General features: G+C 37.6%; 4 protein-coding genes across 4 annotated transcripts; 2 read left to right on the forward strand and 2 right to left on the reverse strand.

The window, feature by feature from the left end:
• The first annotated feature begins 1588 nt into the window (after window positions 1–1588).
• Window positions 1589–7412, forward strand: LOC122349197 (B-cell receptor CD22-like). Its single transcript, XM_043245153.1, has 11 exons — window positions 1589–1681; window positions 2276–2344; window positions 2850–3197; window positions 3748–3996; window positions 4834–5088; window positions 5209–5463; window positions 5581–5835; window positions 6045–6302; window positions 6396–6480; window positions 6552–6597; window positions 7329–7412. The coding sequence occupies exons 2-11, from the start codon at window positions 2284–2286 to the stop codon at window positions 7410–7412; spliced, it is 1896 nt and encodes a 631-aa protein (XP_043101088.1). The 5' UTR covers window positions 1589–1681; window positions 2276–2283.
• Window positions 7413–10286: 2874 nt separating this feature from the next.
• On the reverse strand, window positions 10287–14056 carry LOC122344221 (sialic acid-binding Ig-like lectin 13). The gene is made up of 10 exons (XM_043238107.1): window positions 13947–14056; window positions 12982–13323; window positions 12663–12911; window positions 11765–12016; window positions 11426–11680; window positions 11097–11339; window positions 10931–11018; window positions 10763–10820; window positions 10483–10678; window positions 10287–10400 (listed from the first exon to the last, which is right to left on the reverse strand). The coding sequence occupies exons 1-10, from the start codon at window positions 14014–14016 to the stop codon at window positions 10351–10353; spliced, it is 1803 nt and encodes a 600-aa protein (XP_043094042.1). The 5' UTR covers window positions 14017–14056; the 3' UTR covers window positions 10287–10350.
• Window positions 14057–15287: 1231 nt separating this feature from the next.
• LOC122349201 (GTPase IMAP family member 4-like) lies at window positions 15288–18481 on the reverse strand. The gene is made up of 5 exons (XM_043245167.1): window positions 18367–18481; window positions 17996–18071; window positions 17666–17740; window positions 16618–17505; window positions 15288–16062 (listed from the first exon to the last, which is right to left on the reverse strand). The coding sequence occupies exons 3-5, from the start codon at window positions 17682–17684 to the stop codon at window positions 15464–15466; spliced, it is 1506 nt and encodes a 501-aa protein (XP_043101102.1). The 5' UTR covers window positions 17685–17740; window positions 17996–18071; window positions 18367–18481; the 3' UTR covers window positions 15288–15463.
• Window positions 18482–20489: 2008 nt separating this feature from the next.
• LOC122344237 (GTPase IMAP family member 4-like) lies at window positions 20490–23970 on the forward strand. Its single transcript, XM_043238108.1, has 3 exons — window positions 20490–20782; window positions 22117–22986; window positions 23065–23970. The coding sequence occupies exons 1-3, from the start codon at window positions 20764–20766 to the stop codon at window positions 23775–23777; spliced, it is 1602 nt and encodes a 533-aa protein (XP_043094043.1). The 5' UTR covers window positions 20490–20763; the 3' UTR covers window positions 23778–23970.
• Window positions 23971–24056: the final 86 nt, after the last annotated feature.

Consider the following 24056-nt stretch of genomic DNA (forward strand, 5'->3'; position numbering starts at 1 on the left):
GTAAAAAACCTTGGAGAAATCAGGTTCAGTTTGGGTCAGTTCTCCTCAAGCACCTATTGATGCTTTATCTTTCATTAATTTAATCACTGTTTTGAATAAATACTAAGGTTTATACTGAGTTTAAATACTTTTATTCATTTTTTTAAACGCTTTTCTGTACTATAGGGTACGGGAGCGAGTGTGACAGCCATTGCGACAGCAAGATGTTGTGTATTTGCTTTTTTTGCTTGGAAAATTGTGAAAGTGGATCTCAAAAAAGTGTGTCTCAATGGAACTTTTTTCTTTTTGTTGCGATATTTATATGCAGAAAGTAACTTGGGGGTGCTTATGAGATATAATGGCTAGGTTTCTAGGTGTGGGGAAAGTGTGTATCATAAGCACACCGAATAGTATCAGGAAAACGTGCCATTGAAAGGCTCTTTAATGAGATCAGTCTGGCGTGCAGTCAGTGTAGTGCTTCATTCATCCTTCAGAGAACTGATTATAGTTTTAGGGCAGGTGAAGCCCCAGCTAAAAAGGGTCTAGAACCACCCCTGGTTTGATTAGTATGATTATATATAGAATAATCAGGTAGGGCTGGCTATGTTGCCTTGCTGCCCAATTTTATGACTACTCATTGAAAAACAGAAGAATATAAAGTTAGGAACTGCTACGTAGGCAGAACATTTGGATGGCAGAAGGCCCAGACTATTTTCCGCTGGTCATGTAAAGGGTCATGAAGCAAACTACATTTCCTGAGATTTTAGCAAAGCTTTTAACAGAGGTGTTTGTATTCACATCATAGAGGACAATGTTAGAATCTGGGACTTTAATTGTGGTTTGTAATTTTACTGCACCTTCTTATTTTTCTGTCTTTAGGAAACTTCTTAGTTCCAACTCCTGAGGCTCTTTTAATGAGTTTCTCATGTTCAAATGCCCTCCAGATAACAGACATGTAACAAGCACTGATCACGATTATGATGACTTACAGGAAATAAGAAACACGCTCTATATAAGGAGGTGTCTACATTGATTAAATAACTATAATCATAGGCTGAATGTCTTAATAGGGGTCCACCGCTGGCAAAGGAAATGCAGAGCAATACAATTTAAATAAATTAAATGCAATTAGTTTGACTATTTTAATGACAAATTATAAAATGTCTATAAATGACTATAAATCAGAACAAACAGGAAGGTCAGAGCTGATAGCCTTGTTGGCAGCGTTAGTGCTGATCCCGTTCTCTTCTCTTGACCCTTTGCTTTCCTGAACTGTGAAAAAGATACCAAGATACAGAGAGAAACTGATTTTGATAGAAATATATTTGAACATTGAATAAAATAATAGGTCAGACCCATCTATGTGCAGGATAATTAATTAATGTTGTGCAACAAATGTGTTTGTTAAAGGTCCTACACTAATCATTTTGAATTGTTAAATATATATCGCTGTGAGTATTATAACTGTTTTATTTGTATTTTTATTACCAATATTATTATTTTAGCAGTCCACAATGACAGCATAAAATGTGAACAGTATCTGCTGAAAGGTTATTCTCAAATATACCACACACACACACACACACACACACACACACACACACACGGAGAGAGAGTGGACATGGTTTCTGTTTCTGAAGGATTCATCCAGTGTGACAGCTGATGCAGACTATTCTCAGAAAGTTCGAGGAACACTAAGAAAGTGAGTTATTGCTTAATAAATAAATTTATTTTACATGTTAACCAGTACTAGTTTTTTGTGATTGTTGCATTTATTTGCCATATGATGATAAATGTATAGCAAGGCGCTGTAGCCATGTTGTAACAGTTTTCATAGCGAGAGTCTCATGGCAGACCTATGGCAGAACGGTGCTTAAAAAGAGAAAAAACACCAAATGTACTTTACTACATAGATTTTATTTTATTGCTATTTATTTAATTTTGTTTTATTTTACTACTCTTTTAATACACCAACTTCAGTTTTGATCATCTGAGCCCATCTGCACAAAGCCACACATAATTTACTCAACAGAATTTATATAAGTTATAACTTATTTATTCATTTTTACTTATTTATGATAATGTGTATAAAAAGGTGTATATTACTTTCTTCTTTCAGACAAACCTTTACACATCCTCTGAAGCAGATTGATGGTTTTTCTAACAAAAAATATTTCTAATTTTAACATAGTAACGTAAATAAGTGACCACTGTTTTTTTCTGTAAGAGGGTTGAAAGTATGATATGATATCTGAAAGTCTCAGTTCATACTCTGATTGTTTTCTGCTTGTTGTAGGAGTTGCTATGGTGATGCCAATCAGAATGGCTCCTCCTCTTCCTCTGATCTTTCTGTTCATAATTTACGGTAAGTGTGAATTTGTTTGTAGTTTACAGCAGCACTTTATTTCATTCGTGCAATATGTAATTTCTACATAATTTCTTCCATGCCTCCTTCATCACTTATATTTTCTTTGGTCGTACAAAACAGTCCAGCATTTACAGAAGAGGCAGGTGAAGTCTTTATTATGTTTCAGGGCTTTAGAGGGCTGAAAGGTTCCTGATTTGACCACGATAGGGATAGTAACTGAACCCGAATAGCTGAATAGATAACACTAAATAATAATAATAATAATAATAATAATAATAATAATAATAATAATAATAACTAAATAGATTAACAAGAACACCTAGAAGAACCCCTAGTGGTTGCTTTTAATATTGCGCTTTTTTTCATTCTTTTGGAAGCCTATGGTATTAAACAGAGGTATAGTCAAGACCAGTCCTCCAAGACAAAGATCAAGACTGCTAATAAGTCAAACTGGTTAGCCATGCTGTTTGTGAACTCATCATTACTTTCATTTCTGTTTCAGGGGTTTCTAGCTCTGAATGGGGTGTGAGTTACAGTTCTTCTCAAATCTGTGCACTGATGAATTCATCAGTGATAATGAACTGTAGCTACGCATACCCTCCTGAAAATCTGATAATGACAGCGTTTTGGACCAATAACCCTACAAAAGTGGGAGCAGAGCCTCCAGATCTGTCTGAGGACCCTGAATACAGTCAGAGGTTTCAGTATCTGGGAGATAAACAGCAGAACTGCTCCATGAAACTGAATCATGTGACAAGGAAAGACGAACAGGAGTACTATTTCAGATTCACAGCTGACAAACCTAATGGCAAATGGATTGGTAAACCTGGAGTGACTCTTACTGTCACAGGTGACCGTCATGAGAACGAGCTCTTTTTCTGTGCATTATGTTGTATCCAAGTCCAGGTCAAGTCCTAGTTGTTAATCAGTTAAGCAGAGGTGGGGCTTTATTTCTTTATTGTTCTCATTGAATTATACCTTAAGTATCTGACTCTTTGAAATATCTATCTTTGCTATAAACTATTACTGAACCTGGAATCGGACACAACACTGATGTTTAATAATAAGTGTATGACAGATATCACATTTATCAATCTAAAGTAGAAACAAGCACACATCAATCAAAGCACACATCAATCATTTTTACTGGTTAATGACTAATGAGCTTTGGTTGCTGTTCAGGAAAATAATCTAGATGTTGTGAATTATACAATAATGCTATGATCATAAAATGTTCTTCAACTTGCTTGCATGAGATCTGATGTGACAACTCATTGGTTGTACCCAGTGCTCATGTTCACATTGATGAGCTCCACGTTTTGTGTAGAAACAACCATACAACCAAATTTCTGTCACGTGTTCGTATCTTAAACGAGGCCCAATGTGTGTGTTGTGTTCAGATCTTCAGGTGGAGTCTCCTGAGAGAGTGACAGAGGGAGATTCAGTCCGTCTGACATGTAAAAGCAGCTGCGCTCTGACTGACAGAGCAACATTCATCTGGTACAGAAACTCAGAGCCATTAACTGAGAGAAGAGACAGAAACAATACACTCCTGCTGCAGTCAGTCAGAAGAGAGGATGCAGGCAGATATAGCTGTGCTGTACATGGCCACAACCTCACATCACCTGAATTGAAGCTCAATGTCACATGTATGTCTGAATTTTTAAGCACTGCATAAATGTCATAGAATATTGATAGCATAAACTACTCCTTGTGAAACAAATCAATAAGAACTGATCCTAGCTCTAGTAAGGCTGCATTTTTTGGACCAGCTGAAGTTTTTCAGATTTTATGTTACTCAATTTGGAGTGTATCACTGAGCCACTAAGAAATATAGAGCTGAGTATCATAAGCATAGCAGTGAAAGCTAACACCATGTCATTCTGAATGGAAATCCTCACAGATACCATTTTTCTCTGAGAACGATAAGAATAGTTGTGAGGATACAACTTTTTCTAGTGTCTTTGACAGAAAAGAAAGAATCAAGATTAATTTGTACTTAAGTCTTTGGGGCCAAGATGTGTGTTTTTTTTTAATGAGAGACTTAACAACAGCCAATTTGAAGGTTTTGGGGACTTATCTTAATGGTAATGATGAATTTAAAATAGTCAAAATTGTATGCAAAACCATAAAAAAACAGCTGGCCAACTCACTGCAGAATTAAATGTGCACCTCAATTCTCCTGTTTCCACCAAAACTGTCTGTCGGGAGCTCCACAGGATCAATGGCCAAACCTTTGTTCACTTGTGCCAATGTCAAACATCGGTTTCAGTGGTGTCAGCGGGCCCCAGCGAAGCATGGGGGTGGATCAGTGATGTTTTGGGCTGCAATAAAATGGCATTCCCTAGACCCAATACTTGTGCTAGATGGGAGCGTTGCTGCCAAGGACTACCAAATCATTCTGAAGGACCATGTGCACCCAATGGTTCAAATGTTGGGTGTGCCATTTATCAACATGTTAATGCAGATATAATTTTTTTTTTTAGTTGCACCCAGAAATGCGTCTGTGTCCATCACTCCATCTGGTGAGATATTGGAGGGAGATTCAGTGACTCTGATCTGCAGCAGTGATTCAAACCCACCTGCAGAAATCAGCTGGATTAAAGGAGGAACAACTGTAGGATCTGGAAGAATCTACAACATCTCAAAGATCAGATCTGATCACAGTGGAGAATACAAGTGCAAGTCCATCAATGAACATGGAGAGAAATACTCTGAAGCTGTCAATTTAAATGTCATGTGTGAGTTTATTATAAAACATAAGACGCTGTGCAACATTCCAGATTTTCAGTAAATATTGGTACAGTAGTACAAAAATGTTTTTTCATCATTGTTACAATAAATTTGGTGATTGTTATTAGATCCTCCCAGGAGCAGCTCAGTGTCTATAAATAGATCTGGTGAAATAGTGGAAGGAGATTCAGTGACTCTGAGCTGCAGCAGTGATTCAAACCCACCTGCAGATATCAGCTGGTTTAATGGAGGAATGTTTGTAGGATATGGAAGAATCTACATAATTTCAAACATCAGCTCTGATCACAGTGGAGAATACAAGTGCAAGTCCATCAATGAACATGGAGAGAAATACTCTGATACTATGACTCTAAACATCATGTGTGAGTTAAAAGATTGATTTAATTGGTTGTGACAACACATAATCACCTAAAAAAATAAAACATCTTTGATCTCAAATTATTTTTCACCAAAATTATATGTGTGATTTTCTGTTTTAGACCCTCCCAGGAGCTTAGCAGTGTCCATCAGTCCATGCTGTGAAATAGTGGAAGGAGATTTAGTGACTTTGATCTGCAGCAGTGATTCAAACCCACCTGGGAAAATCAGCTGGTTTAAAGAAGGAAAATTTGTAGGATTTGGAAGAATCTACAGCATCTCAAAGATCACATCTGATCACAGTGGAGAATACAAGTGCAAGTCCAGAAATAAACATGGAGAGAAATACTCTGATACTGTGACTTTAAATGTCATGTGTGAGTTAATGATGGTTTGATTCAAAGGATCATTCATGCATATTTCTTTTTCTGCAAAGCTGATCTCTATCGATGAGTCTAAATTTTATCGATTATTTTTCTTGGTGAAAAATAGGCTTTCGAGAAATGCTATAAACATTAACTAAACATCTTTGATCTCAAATAATTTTTGGATTCTAAATGACACATACGATATTCTTTCTTTGTAGATCCTCCCAGGAACATCTTAGCGTCCATAGATGGATCTGGTGGAGTAATGGAAGGAGACACAGTGACTCTGATCTGCAGCAGTGATTCAAACCCACCTGCTCTGAACTTCAGCTGGTTCAAAGGAGAGATGTTTGTAAAATCTGGAAGAATCTACAGCATCTCAAAGATCAGATCTGATCACAGTGGAGAATACAAGTGCAAGTCAACAAATAAGCATGGAGAGAAAATCTCTGATGCTGTGACTTTATGTGTAATGTGTGAGTTTTATTGCACCTATTTATGTATTTTTCTGAATGTTTAGTCTTATTTAGTCCTAATGAACGGCTGATGCGTTTTTGTCTCCATTGCAGCAGTCAGATGGTATTTGTGGTTTAAAGCATTCAGTGTTGGTGTGGCAGTTGGTGGTATTTTTTTTGGAGCATCAGTGTACATTTGGTAAGATTATATTTAAGTTATGTTTAAGTTATATATGTATAAACTATGTAAATGTGCTGTTCTTCTGACAGTCTTGCTAAAAAGAAGAACAGAAGATCTGCTGTGAAGGACTCTGCTGTAAGAAAATCACAATTCTTGTATTTATTTTTTGCATGATGTGAGATGCATGTCACTCAATTACAGTGATTGTGTCATGAACCGTGCCTCTGTGGCTCTGTGGCGGCCACCGAGGGAACCCTCCCAGAATATTAGCCCTCAGAACTCCATTTCCCATCATGCCATTTCTCAGCCCTGATTACTTGCCCAGGTGTACCTCATTAGACTGCTACATAAGCTGCTACCAGCTTGTGCTCATTGTGAAGTCTTATCCTTGTTCTGGCTGGTAATGCTTAGTGTTTGTGCTATCGGTGTCTTCATGTGTTTGATATTGTTCTGTGTTTCGATTGTTTGCTGCCTACCCATTGACCTATCGCCTGTGTACCTTACCTGACTCTGATTCTGTCTGCCTGCCTGACTCTCTGTTTTGGACTCTGCCTGCCCTTTGTCATTTCTGCTATTGTTACCAAACCTTGCCTGTTTGACTATTTTCATTAAAGAGCTCATGAATGGAACGCTTCTGACCCCTCATTACAGATTGATATTGCTTGAACATTATTGATTGATGATTATGCTCTTTAACAGCAGCTTTTTGTTGCTCGATCATCGCTGAAATGATCACTTATTACAATATTTCTTGAATTACCCTCTTGAATGCTATTGATCTATGTTCCTGGTTGGTCTTGGTGTGGGAGGTCCAGTCCTGTCTACACTTCAGATTTCAAACATGAACTAATAATGTTGTCTTACAGAACCCTGATCCCAGTCAAGATGCAAATGTGTGCAGTTCTTTTGATGTAAGTGAGAAGTCAAATCAGATAATCCCAGAGGTGTGAAGAGCACTTGAAAACAATGCTTGAGTAAAAGTACAGGCTTGTGATTGTCCCATCAACCGTAACGTTATGAAGCTACGCAAATACTTTTGTACAGGAAGAGAACAAAAACTAGTCTGCATTAATGGCACATTACATTAACACATTAACCCTTCCACACTGAGTCTAAGTTTAAGTCAATATTCTCTAGTAATAACTATCTCGTCTGTCAGCAGCCTGTCCTGGATTTATTGTCTGTTTCTGTAAAGTCTCTGTATAAAAGCTTTACAAATGGTTCCTTCAACTCTCCTCTTATTGGTGCCAACATTTTATCATGCCAAACTTGTGTTCTTTATCACGTTTTTTCAATCATGCACAACAAACTTGTTTCATGTCATATGTGCTTTCTCACAACTCCTCAAATTGCTATAGTTTTTAAACTAGTGGGACCTATTTGCATTATTCTGCATAGGGTCCCAGAACACCTCCACTGGTTATGTCCTAACATATAATACACCTGTGATTCACAACTACTTGTAATAAGCTTGCATTTAAGTAAAGTAGCCATGTTGACAAGTTAGAGTGTCTTCCCTCCACATTGGAATTACTGTAATTATGAGATTGCAACTTGTAAAAAGCATTCACGTCCTCATAGAACTCATATTTACAACTGGCGAGAGATATGGCTTGTACCAACTCAACACTGTTTAGGTCGATAGCATTGCCATAGAAAAGAGTATGAATGCAGCAGAAAAGCAAAAGATCATTTTAAGATACAAGATAAATCCAGGCAACTGAACGGATACGGTTGTTGAGACTGTGCCTGGAAATTGTACTTAAAATCCTAAAATAGGTCAATGAATAAAAAAGTGGTGAGAATGATTCCTTAGTTCCTAGTGAACAGATTACAGTTTGTTTTTCAAGACTGTTTTTCAAGACTTGATTTGAAAAGTTTGCATTTTGAGACCCCCAATACCAATTTGTCCAAGTTTTGTGCTTTTCTTTTTCCTTTTTCCCCACCATTGCAAATGCACCAATAGGAAGCTACTCAATTACAGCTGGGAAAGTGCTACTAATCCGTTGTTGAGTTACTTATCAACAATTGTTTTATAATAGTTATTATAATTAAGCTTCTAAATTCTGGAATTATGACCGTGCTATTGTCTTTATTAACAGGATGTTGTTTTCCTCCACAGGAGCTGTGATCCATCCTGATTGCTGCATCGCTTCCAGAAAACCATTCACTGAATACAAAATGCATGTGTTGTTGTTGTTTAAGGATGCTTGTAATGTAAATGTGTGTGTGTATGTGTCTGTGAAACTGATATTTCTTGGCGTATGCAATATGTTTCTTTTTTAAATGTCTTTGTAATATTTCCAGTGACAGCTGATGCAGATCGTTGTTGAAGTCCTCAGCAGGAGATGATGACCTCTGCTGGTAGTTTGAGATGATCACAAATAAAACTAACGGGGAAATCCAGAATTACAGAAACTGTTAACATCAAGGTCTTTGAGACTTTAAAATCATACATTGTCCTGTAAAGTTGCTGAATTATCCGTTCTGAGTAGCTAGAGTGAAAACCACTACATTTATATTTATATTCAACAATTATCCAATAGCTTTTGCATTGCTTTAATTCCTCTGTTACACCGTGTGTTTCTGAAACTAAAAGAAATAAACAATTAAGTGGCTCATTACAAATTGTCCCCATCAATCATCTGTGGTTCTGCCACACACACACACACACACACACACACACACACACACACACACACACACACACACACACACACACACACACACATACACACACGCACACGCTAAATAGATTGGATATATTCTGGATAGTCTGGATATTCATTCTTATTATTAGGTGTTCATTCCTGTTATTATAACATGGACGTGGAGGCTGAGGTAGAATCCATGTGGAGTCGTTTATCAGAAGAGTGTGTGATCGTCGGGGATGAGGCTGAGCATAAAAAAGCCTGCTGATCAGCTTCACCACTGGTCGCTTTCCAGAGGATGAACCTGGGACTCTTTGACACAAAGGGACAGGAGGATTAGGACAGACTTTGACCTTTTCTATCCTGACACCGATGTGTTCTTGATGGGTTTCTCTCCTGAGGATCCAGCCTCATTTGAGGCATCTCTAAAAAGCGGTGTCCCAAGGTCAGGCATCATTGCCCTGGCGCTTATAGTAATCATAAATATATACTTAATAAATAATCATACTTAATTTGGCATGAAAAATTAAAAAGCTAAATTATTTAGACAAAAATGTGACAAATACTAAATATTAATAATCAGAGGTGGACAGTAATGAAGTACATTTTCTTGAGTATTGTACTTAAGTACACTTTTAGAGTATCTGTACTTTACTTGAGTAATGGATTTGTGAACTTCTGCCACCTCTGTTAATAATAATAATAATAATAACAATTCATCCAATCCTGGTAACAGCTGCAAAACTGTCAAAAGCTAATAAAAATAATTTCAAATACTAATACTAATGTGTTTTCTCATGACTTGCTGTTACGTTCTTCACTGTTTTTTTTTTTTTTTTATTTGAGTGAGTGTCTTTAGCTGATTACAGCACACTGGACTGGCCAACCAATCAGAACCCACCATGTATTCCTGAGCGAGGGACTTCATAGAAACAGGAAATCATCAGCATGTTTATATCAGAAGAGACAAAGCGGTGTAGAATGGTAAAAACAAATGTTGTTTTTTTTAAACAAAGCATTAACGCATGTTAGGCTGCACCCTATAAACACAATAACGCCTAGAAAAGACAGTCAACCACCCCTTTAAGCAATAAAACACAGCATCCTTAAAGTGCATGGCCGTGACCGGTCAGGTTTATTGAAGCATCAGCCATAGATGTAAGAGCACACAAAACAAACCAAAGCAGAAACTCTTAATAAAGCATGCATTAATACACAATACGGCAGAAAACATCTCTCATCTGACGCCGCTGTAGATCACTGAAGGCTTTTCCAGGGTTTCTACATCTGAAAAAGAAACAAATAAAACAACAACTCAGATTAGAAGTCATTTTTTTCTCACGTCCCAGCTTCATGTTATCATACTGACATTCATTATCTTCCGGTCTGTTCGTCTCTTTCTTTCTGTGATGTTGGACAGTTGCGTACTGGATCTCCTCAGTGTCTCTGGATTCAGGAGTTTTTCCTCTCAATCGGCTCACATTGATATACAGAGCATCACTGACTCTATCAGGTTCAGAAAGAGCCTCTGAGACTCTCTGAGACGTGTAAGAATAGAGATCATTCTGAAATTTGAGAGAATTAAAAATAATTTCTTTTTCATTGGATGTTTGTGACGTGATGATGGAAAATGCAGTACACTGCTTTACCTCATTGACTGTAAAATCTTCAGAATTAACATCCTGTCGTTTCATCCTGTGATAAACACTATTCAAATAATGTAAGATATTAATGCTGATTACCATCAAACACAAATCTCATTGTCTGCATCATTAAATCAAGAGTAAACAAATGTGATTTTTTTTAACTGAACTCACATTATGATGACGATGATGATGATGATGAATAATCCTCCTCCAGATGCTGCTGTGATCACAATCACATTCTGACCGTCACCAGGATGAACTGAAAGATGAAGATGATGGTGATTAACAAACTGATGAATGATGTGAAGATACAGGAGTGTGTTAATAAAAGCTTCACCTGTGACAGAAACAGCGTCTGATCTCTGAGATCCGTGTTGATTGTGAGCCTCACAGTAGAAGCGTCCACTCTGTAGTGCACTGAAACTCTGTCCAGATCCAACAGATGAGCTTTGATTCTCCTTAAACCAGAAGAAGTTCAGAGCAGGTGGGTTTGAATCACTGCTGCAGATCAGAGTCACTGAATCTCCCTCCACTATTTCACCAGATCCATTCATGAACACTGAAACGTTCCTGGGTGGGTCTAAACCAGACAAAAATTTTACATTTTATTAAATAATAGAAAAAGAAATTGGATTTGTAAACATCTTGAAATGATGATTAACTCACACTTGATGTTGAAAGCCACAGCTTCAGAGTATTTCTCTCCATGTTTATTTCTGGACTTGCACTTGTATTCTTCACTGTGATCAGATCTGATCTTTGAGATGTTGTAGATTCTTCCAGATCCTACGGTTGTTCCTCCTTTAATCCAGCTGATTTCTGCAGGTGGGTTTGAATCACTGCTGCAGATCAGAGTCACTGAATCTCCCTCCACTATTTCACCAGATCCATTCATGAGCACCGAGACGTTCCTGGGTGGGTCTGAAACAGGCAAAAATCATATCAATAACAATCATATTAATAAAAAATGTAAAAAATGTAATGTTACTGAACTCACTAACTCACACATGACGTTTAAAGTCACAGCTTCAGAGTATTTCACTCCATGTTCATTTCTGGACTTGCACTTGTATTCTCCACTGTGATCAGATCTGATCTTTGAGATGTTGTAGATTCTTCCAGATCCTACAGTTGTTCTTCCTTTAATCCAGCTGATTTCTGCAGGTGGGTTTGAATCACTGCTGCAGATCAGAGTCACTGAATCTCCTTCCACTATTTCAGATGGACTGATGGACACTAAGACACTCTTTGGTGGGTCTATCACAAAAAATAAATAAATTATAAAATGTAAAACCTGATCTTGTATCACAGCAAAAAGTCAATTGTTAAATTAAGTCTCCGAGGGGTTTATTTAAGTTCAAACTATAGAGTGTTCAAAGTAACACTGGAGAGTGTCAAATTAACAGAGGTGGAAAATCTTTAAAAGAGTAAAACTCCTTCCATATCTTTGTTTTAGACATGTCTGGACCAAAAATGTGGCTTGTTTGTGTCTTGAAAGGAATGACTTGGTTCCTCTGGTGAAATCAGCTGCTGAGTTCATGGGTGAAACAATGAGTAACTAATAACAGAATTGTCTTTTTTGGGTGAACTATCACTAATATTGTTTTCTCCTAAAGAAAACCCTGATGTCAAAAGTGGAGCATTTCACTCAACTATGAGTCTGTAGGGATGTTTTATTAATAACAGCCCTGTCTTTGTAAAATTGTTTCCCGTGTATTTGAAAATGTTATGAATCTTGACTTTCACTGTGAACTTTATCTTTTGAACACTATTTGCTTCAACAGCAATATTGTAGATGTACCTGCTCATGTCTTCTTGTTGCTGTTTAAAACTAAAACTATTTTTGTCTCTAAACTGTAAAATTTTCAATTACAACAAAAAAAATAAATAAATTCATACTCACACGTGACATTGAGATAAACCTCAGGAGAGATGTAAGTGTGTTCCTGTAGAGCACAGCTATATCTGCCTGCATCCTCTCTTCTGACTGACTGCAGCAGGAGTATATTGTTTCTGTCTCTTCTCTCAGTTAATGGCTGTGAGTTTCTGTACCAGATGAATGTTGCTCTGTCAGTCAGAGCGCAGCTGCTTTTACATGTCAGACGGACTGAATCTCCCTCTGTCACTCTCTCAGGAGACTCCACCTGAAGATCTGAACACAACACACACATTATATCATACACTGATTATTATTCAAGAAGAGAGAAACTCATCAGAGTCACCTAAAACAGTAAGAGTCACTCCTGGACGACCAGTCCATTTCATATCTTCATCAGTGATGAATCTGAAATAGTACTTGTGTTCATCTTTCTGTGTCACATGACTCAGTCTCATGGTGCAGTTCTTCTGTTTATCTCCCAGATACTGAAACCTCTGACTGTATTCAAGGTCCTTAGACAGATCTGGAGGCTCTACATCCTTTACCAGGTTTTTGGTCCAGAACACTTTCTTGATCTGATGTCCAGGAGGGTATGTATAAGTGCATCTCATTATCACTGATGAGTGTTTTAGAGCACAGATGTGTGAAGAACTGTATCTCACAGACCAACCAGCACTAGATACACCTGAAACACAGGATTCATCAGGATGAAAATAGTGTCTTATCAGTTACAACAGACCATGATAACATGATAATACTCTTAGATGGAAGCTCTTTACAGGAAATGTGAGCTAATTTTTCATGAATCTATTGAAAGAAATGATGTGAAGTTCATCTTCAGCTTGTGATGCAGGAAAGCAGAAGTGAAAGAACAGTGACAAAGGAGAGAAAAGAGTGATGAAAAAACAGCCGTGAACAATTTTCAAATAATGCAGATAAAGACTAAGAAAATACCATTTGATTTTATTAAAGACGAGGTGTGTTTACTTCATCTAACATCTCTGAACTCTGAATCTATATGTTATAAATTCATTCGACACAATAATTATTACCAAAAAGTAATAAAGCTCACAATCAACTTTTGTTTCTAATCAGATGCTTTGAACAACAAGTTCGTCCTGAATCTCCTGACACTGATTAACAAACAAAACTATATTGAACATTTATAAAAGGCTCGAGTCTTTTGACGTGTCTCGCCCAAACTTCCTGTTTTCAGATATGTGAGTACAGGACAAGAAAGTCTCATCGGCCGCTCTTTGTGAGATATTAAATAAAGATGTTTGTAAAGTGAAGATAACAGAGACTCACCGTGAATCATGAGCAGAAAGATCAGAGGAAGACGAGGAGCCATTCTGAGCGACATCAGCAGAAAATACATCTATAATACAGCATTGATCAATACTTCTACACTCACAAACAGCATACATACATCACTCTAATGTACAGGAGTCGTGTGCTTTATGAGCTACAGAAATAATCATGTTTTCTTTGTAAGTATGAGTGTGTTTATCTCACCGTGTTGAGGCTCATCAGATCTACGGAAGTCGACTGACTGAATGTTTTAACACATGCTCTTTTAGCTTTACTTGTGTGGTTAACAGTTTTAATACTCAGCAGCGGAAATGGGCTTGTTCTTATAATATAAAGCTAATATCAAATTAACTAAAAATGACAATAAAGTAGCAACACCAATTAATTTGAGCTCTTTTTCAAGATGTTGACTTTAGTTGCATTGCAAGCTAGCTGCTATTGTCCATTAAATCGATATTCTCTGAAAACTAGCTCACAGATATACAACTCAAGGATGTTCGGACTGAGGAAATGCCTTATTTATAATAAAATTAAGTATTAGTATTTCTCAAGGGAGTGTACTCTTTTGTCTGTTATGGACAGCTTTGATTATTCTGTCACAGGACTCTTTCTTCTGTGGAGTGAAGGTCCATTAGATAAAAGCAGAACGAGCAGAACTGAAAAGGAGACTGACAGCATAAACGCCTGTCATTACGAAAGCAGCCAATCAGAGGCGATCTCCACATGAAGAAATGCAGCCTGAAGCAGGAAATACAAGCAAACACATTCAAAAACCGAGGTAGAAACACTATCAAAGACTGTCGAAACCGGAGGAAATGTTGAACTGTAATGCCAGCGTACGGCTTTGAACACAGTGCAGGATACCTACACATGAACACAAATGAAGGTCAATGTTGAGGTCAGTGGCAGAAATGATGGTTTGAGGGTGAGATGATCTCAAATACAGTTAAGCACAGAAAACGTTAAAGACAGACGCTGATAAGCACTTTGCACATTGTGAAACCGCACAGTTATGGTTTTGTTTAGTGTGCGGGGTAATAATCGAATATGATTTAAAAGCAGGGCTTTGAGAAATGAGAAAGCATTTTTATCCACCACTGAACATCACTTTGTGGGCTTTGCTCTACTGACTTAATGTTAACAGTATATTTGCGTCTCTGGAGCACAAACACAGTCATGTAGATCAGTTTTTCAAAAGACTTAAAGCTGAATAAACAAGCTTTCCAGTGCAAAGATCTAAATAAAGGGAAAATAGCTTTAAATTTATCCAAATAAAATTCTTGGCAATGCATATTGGTTTAAAGTTTTGGTTTAAACCATCCCACATAACACTGTAAAAAAAATGACGCACTATATTTATTCAAAATTGTGTCAGCAGATTACAAACAAATATTACATATACAAACAATATTCAAAATAAACCCTTTGTAATCCAATTTGGGAGAGGATGCTGAAGAAAGCTTTTATTGATTTGTCTATGTATGTATGTAGTATGTCCTCTTTTTTTGCTTCGATTATTTTTTGGGGGCCTTTTTAAATATGTTTTGTTTGGCATACGGTCTCCCTCCATTTCTCTTCACCAGCTCCTCGATCTTCTCTAGCAACTTATTGACCTGAAAGTGGTTGTGTCTGTCCTTGTTATTCAGCGAGTGATATCTCCCACCGCAGCTGTCCACCAGGGATCTCACACAACTGTTTGTTGCGACGTATTCATCCAGCGCTGGACATTTCAACCACGACATCCAGTCGGTGCTAGTGAAGAGCACAATTGTGTGAGTCAAAACACATGGCTCGATGTTTTCCTGAACCCATCTGACGGTGTTCTTCATCGCTTTGTAATAATACAGGCTGATCACCAGCAGAAACGCATGAGGACCAGGATCAGACATGAAGACAGAACGCTCTATCGCAGACTTCAGTTTTTCATTGTGGAGTGCGTCATCGAGAAATCCTGGAGTGTCTATTACTGAGATGTTTCTTCCACACACATCTGCTTCTTTTGTCTTACAGGCCAGAGTGTGTATCTGGACGAGAGGTGTTTTTCTGCCCAGGATGGTGTTTCTCGCTGAAGTCTTTCCTGCTCCACATTTTCCCAGCAGCACAATCTTCAGATCTGATGAAGTGCGAGAGGGATATATTTTATATTTCACTAGAGATTCGCAATATTACTGGCACAACGTGAAAAAGAGTCCAGTTTAATTTCCACATCCACTGTGAAAAAGCAATTGTATCATTTATTGATGTCATTTTTAAAGCTTAAAATAGCTCCTACTTTTGTGTTTATATTGATATTATTTAGGTAAAACTCACTATAAACTTCTTTTATTGTTCTTCTCTATAAAATGTTTTAGTTGAAGTCTGAAACTGTCCATATCTTCGAGAAGTAGATAAATTTGTTCAATTCTGCTACAAGAAATCATAGGATATAGGCAATTTTGGGTATAATTTATATATGTATATATTTCTGTGACACCATAGAACAGAAAATGTTGTAAAAATGAAAGAAAAACTAACATTAAAGATAAAGCTTTCTTATTATATTTGCAGCTGTAAGAATGAAGATATATTTTTAAATGTTGTTATTGTTGTTTATTTTTGCTATGTAACACAGTTCAATGATCATTTGTAAACTACCTATATATTTAAACTAAAATGGTTGACTAGTTACCTTGTTTGAGTGCATGTCTTGTTATGATTTCTTCTTGTAGGTTCCATCCCTCTCTCTGGCTTTCCGTCTGTGTCCTGTTCAGATCTGTTTGTACTAGCCTGCATCCTCTCCACTCGTTAACTTCTTCTTGTCTTCTCTGATTGTCATCTTTTGATCTCTCTTCACTTTTGGTGTCAACTTTCTCTTCCTGGTTCACCCTTCTTTTCTGTTCTTGCACCGTATCCCTTTCTTGTCTTATGTCTAATTCTTCTTGATCCACTCTGTCCTGCTCGTTGAGTTTTCTCAGATTCTTCTGGTAGTAGATCACACCACTGTAGTGTCGTTCTTCATTGTTTCTCACCATTTCATCAATTCTCTTTAGGAGCATCGTGATTTGGTAGGGATCACAGTCCTCTTTGCTGTTCATCACATGAAATATTCCCTTAAAATAGCTCAGCAGCTGTTTCGTATTTTCACTTTGAGTGATTTGAATCCATTCCGTTTTGGATATATTTTCTCTTCCGATAAACAGTGGCATGGTGAACTTTAAAGCTTGATCTCCAAAGTTCTCCTGAATTTGCTCCACGATGTTCCTCTGCTCCTCTCTGAAGTTCTCCAGGTTGATGACGAGCAGGAACACATGAGGACCAGGATGAGAAAAATACAGACATCTCAGCATCTGTCTCAGCAGCTCGTCTTTAGACAGATGAGTGTTGAAGAATCCTGGCGTGTCGATGATGGAGATGTTTCTGTCTTCTACTCTTCCTCTCTGTTTCTCACTCTCTCTGGTTCTGTTCTCTTTAAACGCCTCTCGACCCAATATTGCATTTCCGGTTGAACTCTTTCCAGCTCCAGAAACTCCCAGCAACACAATCCTCAGCTCACGTGAATCATGTTCTTCATCAGAGTCTGGAAAAAATGACATTAGTACCTTTATTAGATGATGGCCTTTTTTTGCATGTGACTAATTAGAACTTTCTACACACTCTCACACACACACACACACACACACACACACACACACACACACACACACACACACATACTAATATAAATGTAATTTACTGACCACTTTTTTCTGTTGCCATTTTCAGATTCTTGTTTTAATCTATTATTAATCAGTCCACTTCTCAAAGTGCAATCTCTGTGTAGGGAATAAATATCATAAGAAGTATTTTAAAATATGCAACATCTTTACACCTAAATCTAACTTTACCCATGAATAACGCCTAAAAACAGATTTAATGATGGATGAATGACACTAACTGTAAACCTAAACTTCACAAAGTAAACAGGTTCTTCACATCTGATTGGCTAATCAATCAATTATGTTCCAGGGTCAATAAACATGGTGATTCAGGAACATATATTTGGACTATTTACTATAGTAGCCTGGTACCTGCGTGATTCGTCATAAACACGAACAGAGAGAAGTAGATCCGGCAACAATGTTCTTCCGCAGCACACACACAGTTCTGTTTATTAGCCACAGAGAGAGTGAAGCAGTTTTTTCATTATAAAAGATTGAGAAATGTGTCCTAGTGATTGTAAAAAAAACATATATTGAGGTTAAATTAAGAGTAGGAGATTAGGTGATTAAGAGAAAGGATTAGGTCAAAATGTCTCTGGTTCATTACACAAGTGTAATGCTTGAAAGCAAAGTCAGGTGCTGAATAGCCCATGTTAGTCAACACACGTTAACGTACAATGCAAAAAATACATTCAGATGCAACTAAGATAGTAACAGTAAAAAAATGATTTCTTAGTTACCTCACTTGGTGTGATTTGTGTGTGTTCTTGTTCTCTCAAGCGAATGAGCATGTCGTCTAACCTGTAGTTGTCACAAGATAAGGAAAAAAACATTAAAATATGAAAATGAAAGTGTTTTAGCTTGACGTTTCAATACTATTAATATATTTACCTCTAAAACAAATTCTATACTGTGTGTCCATGTATGCCAGTGAGTTTGCTTTTATTGTGCTATTTTGTGGTGGAAAATGTATGTAGTTGCAATATTACTGTTGATTTTTTATTTTAAAAGTGTTTTTTTAGCAGCTTTACATGTGTTAGGGGTAAGGTCAGATTCAAATGTGATTCTTCTCGTCATTATTAATTAAATTCTAATTTGTAGAGATTTTTTTGGATTAAAAAAAGAGAGAATAGGCCCACTGAACAATATACCTTCATTGGATTTGCAGATGAGGATGAGAAATTTGAGGAAGAGGAGCCACAGATTACCTCAAACGTCTTTCCTATACTTCTTAAAATCCTGTGGTAGAACAGATGCTCATTCTGAAGTGAATTATTCTTGCTCTTCTGAGTTTACGCTTGAATTTTTAAGACATGAATGCAAGTATTATTTTTAAATACGAACTCATACAGACATCAGTGGTTTTTCCGAGGTTGCTCAGAGGGTTGAATGGGAACTAAAGGGCAGAACACTGAAACACACTAAAAAATCCATGACTGATCTAATAGCCTTTAATAGATTAAATCAACCTGCATCCCAGATTCAGGTGAAACAACAACATGTCTGCACATAAAAGTGTGTCAGAAAGCCTTTCAATCACGGAAATGGTGGTTTCAGACGTTCTTGTTGCTGGATCCTGATATATTGAGCACCCACGTTCAATGTCGCTATGTCAATGTGGCACGTTTGTTGCTGTTTCCAAGGGATGCCGGGGAAAATGCGTGTGTCTCACAGCAAGGTAGAATAGAAGGTGAATAATGAGTTACATAAATTGGAGGAACCTGAAGGATTCGTGAAACATCCAGAGCTACAGTATTATCAACACAACGCAAGTGTAATAAAAAGTGTTTCATTAAAAAAAGGAAATAACTAACAACAAATAAATGGGTGGGTAACGTATCAGGGTACACATGTATCCAATACCAGTCTTGAGTCTCCAAAGATGTGACCACGTTCTGGGCCTCCAGTCTGTGAAAGAGATCATCTACGTTCAGACTTCATTCAAACCTTCACTATGAGGTACTTTTGCTTGCGTGTTCCAGGCAAGGACCTTCTACGCCGACTCCAGGGCCTCGTCTGCGTGCTCCACATTTAAGGACCCTTTGGTGCTCCAGGAGATCAGCGTCCTCTAGTGCTTCATGTTCAAGGCTGGTGAAACTGATTCCCGCTCCTGTCCCAATCGCATTGTTATCAGCACAACCCGTGGATGAAGTGACCGTCACCGGACTGCTCACTCGACCCAGAGAACGTAACTATCACTTTCCCAGACCTCTTCTAGTTGTTGTGAATTGTCATTATGTGATTTTTTTTAAATTTTACATTAGATATAGTTTGGCTGACTGCAGTTGATAACAGATCCTTTTATTTGTTATTTGTTAGATGCATAATAAGAAATAATCACCTTATTTCTTTCAGAGTAGCAACAGTTTATCTTTCCAGATAACGTAGCAATATCCAACATCATATGCACTCATTTAGCACTCATTTGATTACTTTTGTTAATAAAACGTATTTTATTGCACTTGTGTCTCCCTTGTGATATAACTTAAAGACCCCACCAATCTTTCTTATGCAATGTATTTATAACCAGCCCTTAAGTGACACATGATCCAAATATCATAACCGAGTACCCATCACTCCCCCGTTACACCCCTACACTATACTTTCATATGTCTTTGCATTATTTTAATAATAGTCAATATGTAATATAATATAAGATGTAATATAATATCTTCTACTCAAAAAAGGCATGCATGCATTTTTTTTTTAAAGTAGATTTTGTTCACAACTTAGATTTTATTTTTCAGTGCATTTTGCAATGTCAGTAAACTCCCACTGACATCAAGGACTCACGCGGCGTGTCGGTTCAACAGGTTTAACGTCTGCTGAAGGGTGGGGCGCTGAAACTTCCAGAAAAATAAAAATAAATCAGTGACGTCTGGTATTCAGCAGCTTTGTGTTTTATTTCGCTCTGTGCTAAAACGACTGCTGCTCATTAAAAAGAAAAAGAAAAAAAGAAGTGTGTCAGAAAGCCATTCGCTCCCATGCCGCAGTGTTAGTCACTTTATTACCATTAGCTGATCACAATAGAGGGAGTTTCACTCAGCTCAAATACCTTCCGTCTCTCGCTCGATTCACACTGAGATACTCAGCCATCGCTGTCAAACTCATATCTGTCGGCCAAATCATCAGAAAAAATGAATCCAGAACACACAGGTATGTTTGAATTCAAATGTAGTTATGTACTTGTACATGTACTTGTAATTATATCAAATTGATATGATAGCCTCTGTAGAGCATGTTAAAACTAGATCTGATGTGTTTAGTTGATCTCAATGAACATCATGTGTTTTACACACTGCTAAAATGTATGATTTTTGAATACTGATCACATAAACAAAAAAGTGTGATCAAAATTTATACAAATGTTTAGTTAGTAGATAAAATAGTAGACTCTTACGTCTTGCTGCCAGGTTATCACGTTTGTGATCTGTTGTTGTAGATAATATGTTTCAGATTCAATCAGTGTCTTTGTAGATGTGCGATCTTAGGCTTACTTGATTGTGATAAAATCACAAAAGAAAAAAAAAGATAGCCTATATGTTCAATCAAAAACATGACTAGTCTTTTTGTCATCTGACATTACTGTACATGCAGTCTACCGTAATGCACCAATGTCATATTTTCTTACACACAATCACACTTTCTTGTCTTTATTGTATAACTTAATTCCTCAGGTAATGTTTGTGGATTATGTGTTAAAGAGACACTGTCTCTTTAAGAGAACACCCACTGTTAGAAGCCTGTTGCTATTGATGTTCAGTTTGTTGGAAGTACATGTATTCTACAGAGAGAGACCGTTTTAACCGTTTCTCCCCACAACTTACCAGGGGTTGTGTGATGTTGCTAAAAAGATCATTATTTAGTTTATTTTATGTAATGCAATGTGTTTATGCGGTTAATGATTAAAAAAATACATTATTTTCTATATACCGCACATTAATGTTTTTAATTTTCTGAAATGCATTCATTTTTACAAAGCTCATTGTTGGAGAAGCGAGGCGGGCTCTGATTGGCCGGCTATCCAGCGCATTGTGATCGGCCAAAAAGCATAAACAAAAAGCAAAAACAATAAATCCCATAAACGAGGCATTTGCTGCATCCAGTGGGGACATAACTACTGATTATAACAACTTATATCGTCTTTTTAAGTGTCTCTTTGCATTGTGCCTCGTAAACATAACACCATGTCTGCATTTGTGTTAGTATGCTAATTGCTACATGCTATATCTAGCAATTTTTTTTTTGACCATCAAAAATCTGTCACTCTCAATGCCAGCTGTTAGGAAAACATGGTCAATTCTCACCGTTTACAATAGCAACTATTGCAACTTTAGCGATCACAAACAGCTTGTATCGCAAAGAGAAAGAAGAACTTAAAATTGCATCATATGACCCTTTAAAACACGCGTTTTTATTGTGTAGCACATTATGATCATGATCCAAACCTATGGTGTCTATAACATTTATTTCTTAATATTATTTCCCAGAGTCCGAAGAACCACCTGCTGTACAAGAGCTAAGGATGGTGCTGATTGGAAGATGTGAAGCTGGAAAGAGCTCAATAGGCAACGTAATACTGGGTCGAGAGGCGTTTAAAGAAAGCACGACCACAGAGAGTGAGATACAAAGAGGAAGAGTAGAAGACCGAAACATCTCCATCATCGACACGCCAGGATTCTTCAACACTCGCCTGACTGATGAAGAGATGAAGAAGCAGATGATGAAGAGTCTGTATCTCTCTGATCCCGGTCCTCACGTGTTCCTGCTCGTCATCAGACTGGACAGATTCATAGAAGACGTGGTGAAGATCGTAAAAAGGATCTATGAGCACTTTGGAAAAGACGCGTTCAGGTTCACCATGGTGCTGTTCACGGGAAGAGAGGCGATGTCCAAACGAGAATGGATAGAGTTCAGACTGGAGAGAAAAACGAGAGAACTCCTGAGCTTCTGTGAAGAGAAATGTCACGTGATCATCCACAAAAACAAGAGAGACAGGAAGCAGATCGCAAGCCTGTTGGAGAATATTGACGAAGTCGTGAGGAAGAACGGACGAGAACATTATTTTAAAGATGTCTCTGTAAAGAACGGCCAAGATGAGGTGAGGACGAAGGAAAAAGATGGAAAAGAGGAGAACAAGCGAGAGGAACAAATAACAAGTCAAGAGAAAACAAAGAACATTGAAGAAAACAGAGCAGAGCCTCAGTTAAGAGAAGAAAAGATAAGTCTTCAGAAGGACCAGCTAACTACAACTGAGAGTGAAAAAGGATCTCCAGAAAGAAGTCTAAGTAACCAAAAACATGAAACCTGTTTGACCAGGCAGGAGAAGAAAGAGACACCAGAAAATAGTTTGTTAAAAGGTAATTATTTAGTTTGAGTAAAACAGGAATAAAACATATTTAAATGGAAATCATAATGTTGATCTTTTTTCTTCACAGCATCTGATCTGAAGATTGTTCTTCTGGGGAAAAGTGGATCTGGAAAGAGCTCAACAGGAAACACCATCCTGGGAAGAGATGCGTTCAAAATCGCTTCGAGCTGTCAGACCTGCGAGAAACACGACGCAGATGTGTCTGGGAGAAACGTCTCGGTGATCGACACTCCAGGGCTGCTTGATCCAGCGATGATGAGGGACCGACTGCGGGCTGAAATGCAGAAGTGCGTAGAGATGACGGCTCCTGGTCCTCACGTGTTTCTGCTGATACTCCGGCTGGACGAGAAATTCACAGAAGAGGAGAAAAACACAGTGAGGTGGATTCAGGAGAACGTCGGAGAAGATGCTTTACATCGCACCGTCATCCTGTTCACTCACGCGGATCATCTGAAGGGAGAATCGCTACATGGGTATATCAGAGACTCTCCACATCTACAGGCTTTTACTGAGAGCTTTGACGGCAGACTTCACTCGTTCGACAATAAGAGCACGGAGGATCGGTCTCAGGTCTCTGAGCTGCTGGAGAAGATCGAGGAGGTGGTGGAGAGAAACGGAGGGAGGCACTACACCAGTGAGACATTCGCTAAAAATCAGGAAGATATCGAGAAAGGAGAGAAAGTCAAGGAAAACCCATCAAATTGGTTGAGAGGAGTGTTTGTTTTCTTCGTCGGAGCGCTAGCGGCTGCAGTGGTAGCTAAAAGTGGACTCGAAGGATGAAGGACAGCAAAGCAATATGAACACAAACATTTGGAAAACGCTTTGTTTTCAGTTCTACGGGATCTAACAATAACACCGGATAATTTGTACCGCATCTAACTGGTATTATTATTATTCATATTATTATTATTATTAGGCTGGACCTAAAATATATGTGCTTATCAAATAAAATGATGTTAAAAAGACAAATGATGCTATATATATATATATATATATATATATATATATATATATATATATATATATATATATATATATAATAAATAAATGGATACATTT

The sequence above is a fragment of the Puntigrus tetrazona genome, chromosome 1 (assembly GCF_018831695.1).
Source record: "Puntigrus tetrazona isolate hp1 chromosome 1, ASM1883169v1, whole genome shotgun sequence".
Classification (NCBI taxonomy): Eukaryota; Metazoa; Chordata; class Actinopteri; order Cypriniformes; family Cyprinidae; genus Puntigrus; species Puntigrus tetrazona.

Bases quoted from the DNA above. Each gene is read 5' to 3' on its own strand.
- LOC122349197 (XM_043245153.1), top strand. From the start codon at position 2,284: ATGGTGATGCCAATCAGAATGGCTCCTCCTCTTCCTCTGATCTTTCTG. The intron at 2,345-2,849 runs GTAAGTGTGAAT...TTTCTGTTTCAG, and splicing joins CTTTCTGTTCATAATTTACG to GGGTTTCTAGCTCTGAATGG. The intron at 6,598-7,328 runs GTAAGAAAATCA...GTTGTCTTACAG, and splicing joins CTGCTGTGAAGGACTCTGCT to AACCCTGATCCCAGTCAAGA.
- LOC122344221 (XM_043238107.1), bottom strand. From the start codon at position 14,016: ATGTATTTTCTGCTGATGTCGCTCAGAATGGCTCCTCGTCTTCCTCTG. The intron at 13,324-13,946 runs GTGAGTCTCTGT...CCTGTGTTTCAG, and splicing joins CTTTCTGCTCATGATTCACG to GTGTATCTAGTGCTGGTTGG. The intron at 11,340-11,425 runs GTGAGTTAATCA...TGTCTGGTTTAG, and splicing joins TGTGGCTTTCAACATCAAGT to ACCCACCCAGGAACGTTTCA.
- LOC122349201 (XM_043245167.1), bottom strand. The intron at 16,063-16,617 runs GTAACTAGTCAA...GCACTTCATCAG, and splicing joins AAGACATGCACTCAAACAAG to ATCTGAAGATTGTGCTGCTG.
- LOC122344237 (XM_043238108.1), top strand. The intron at 22,987-23,064 runs GTAATTATTTAG...TTTTCTTCACAG, and splicing joins AGAAAATAGTTTGTTAAAAG to CATCTGATCTGAAGATTGTT.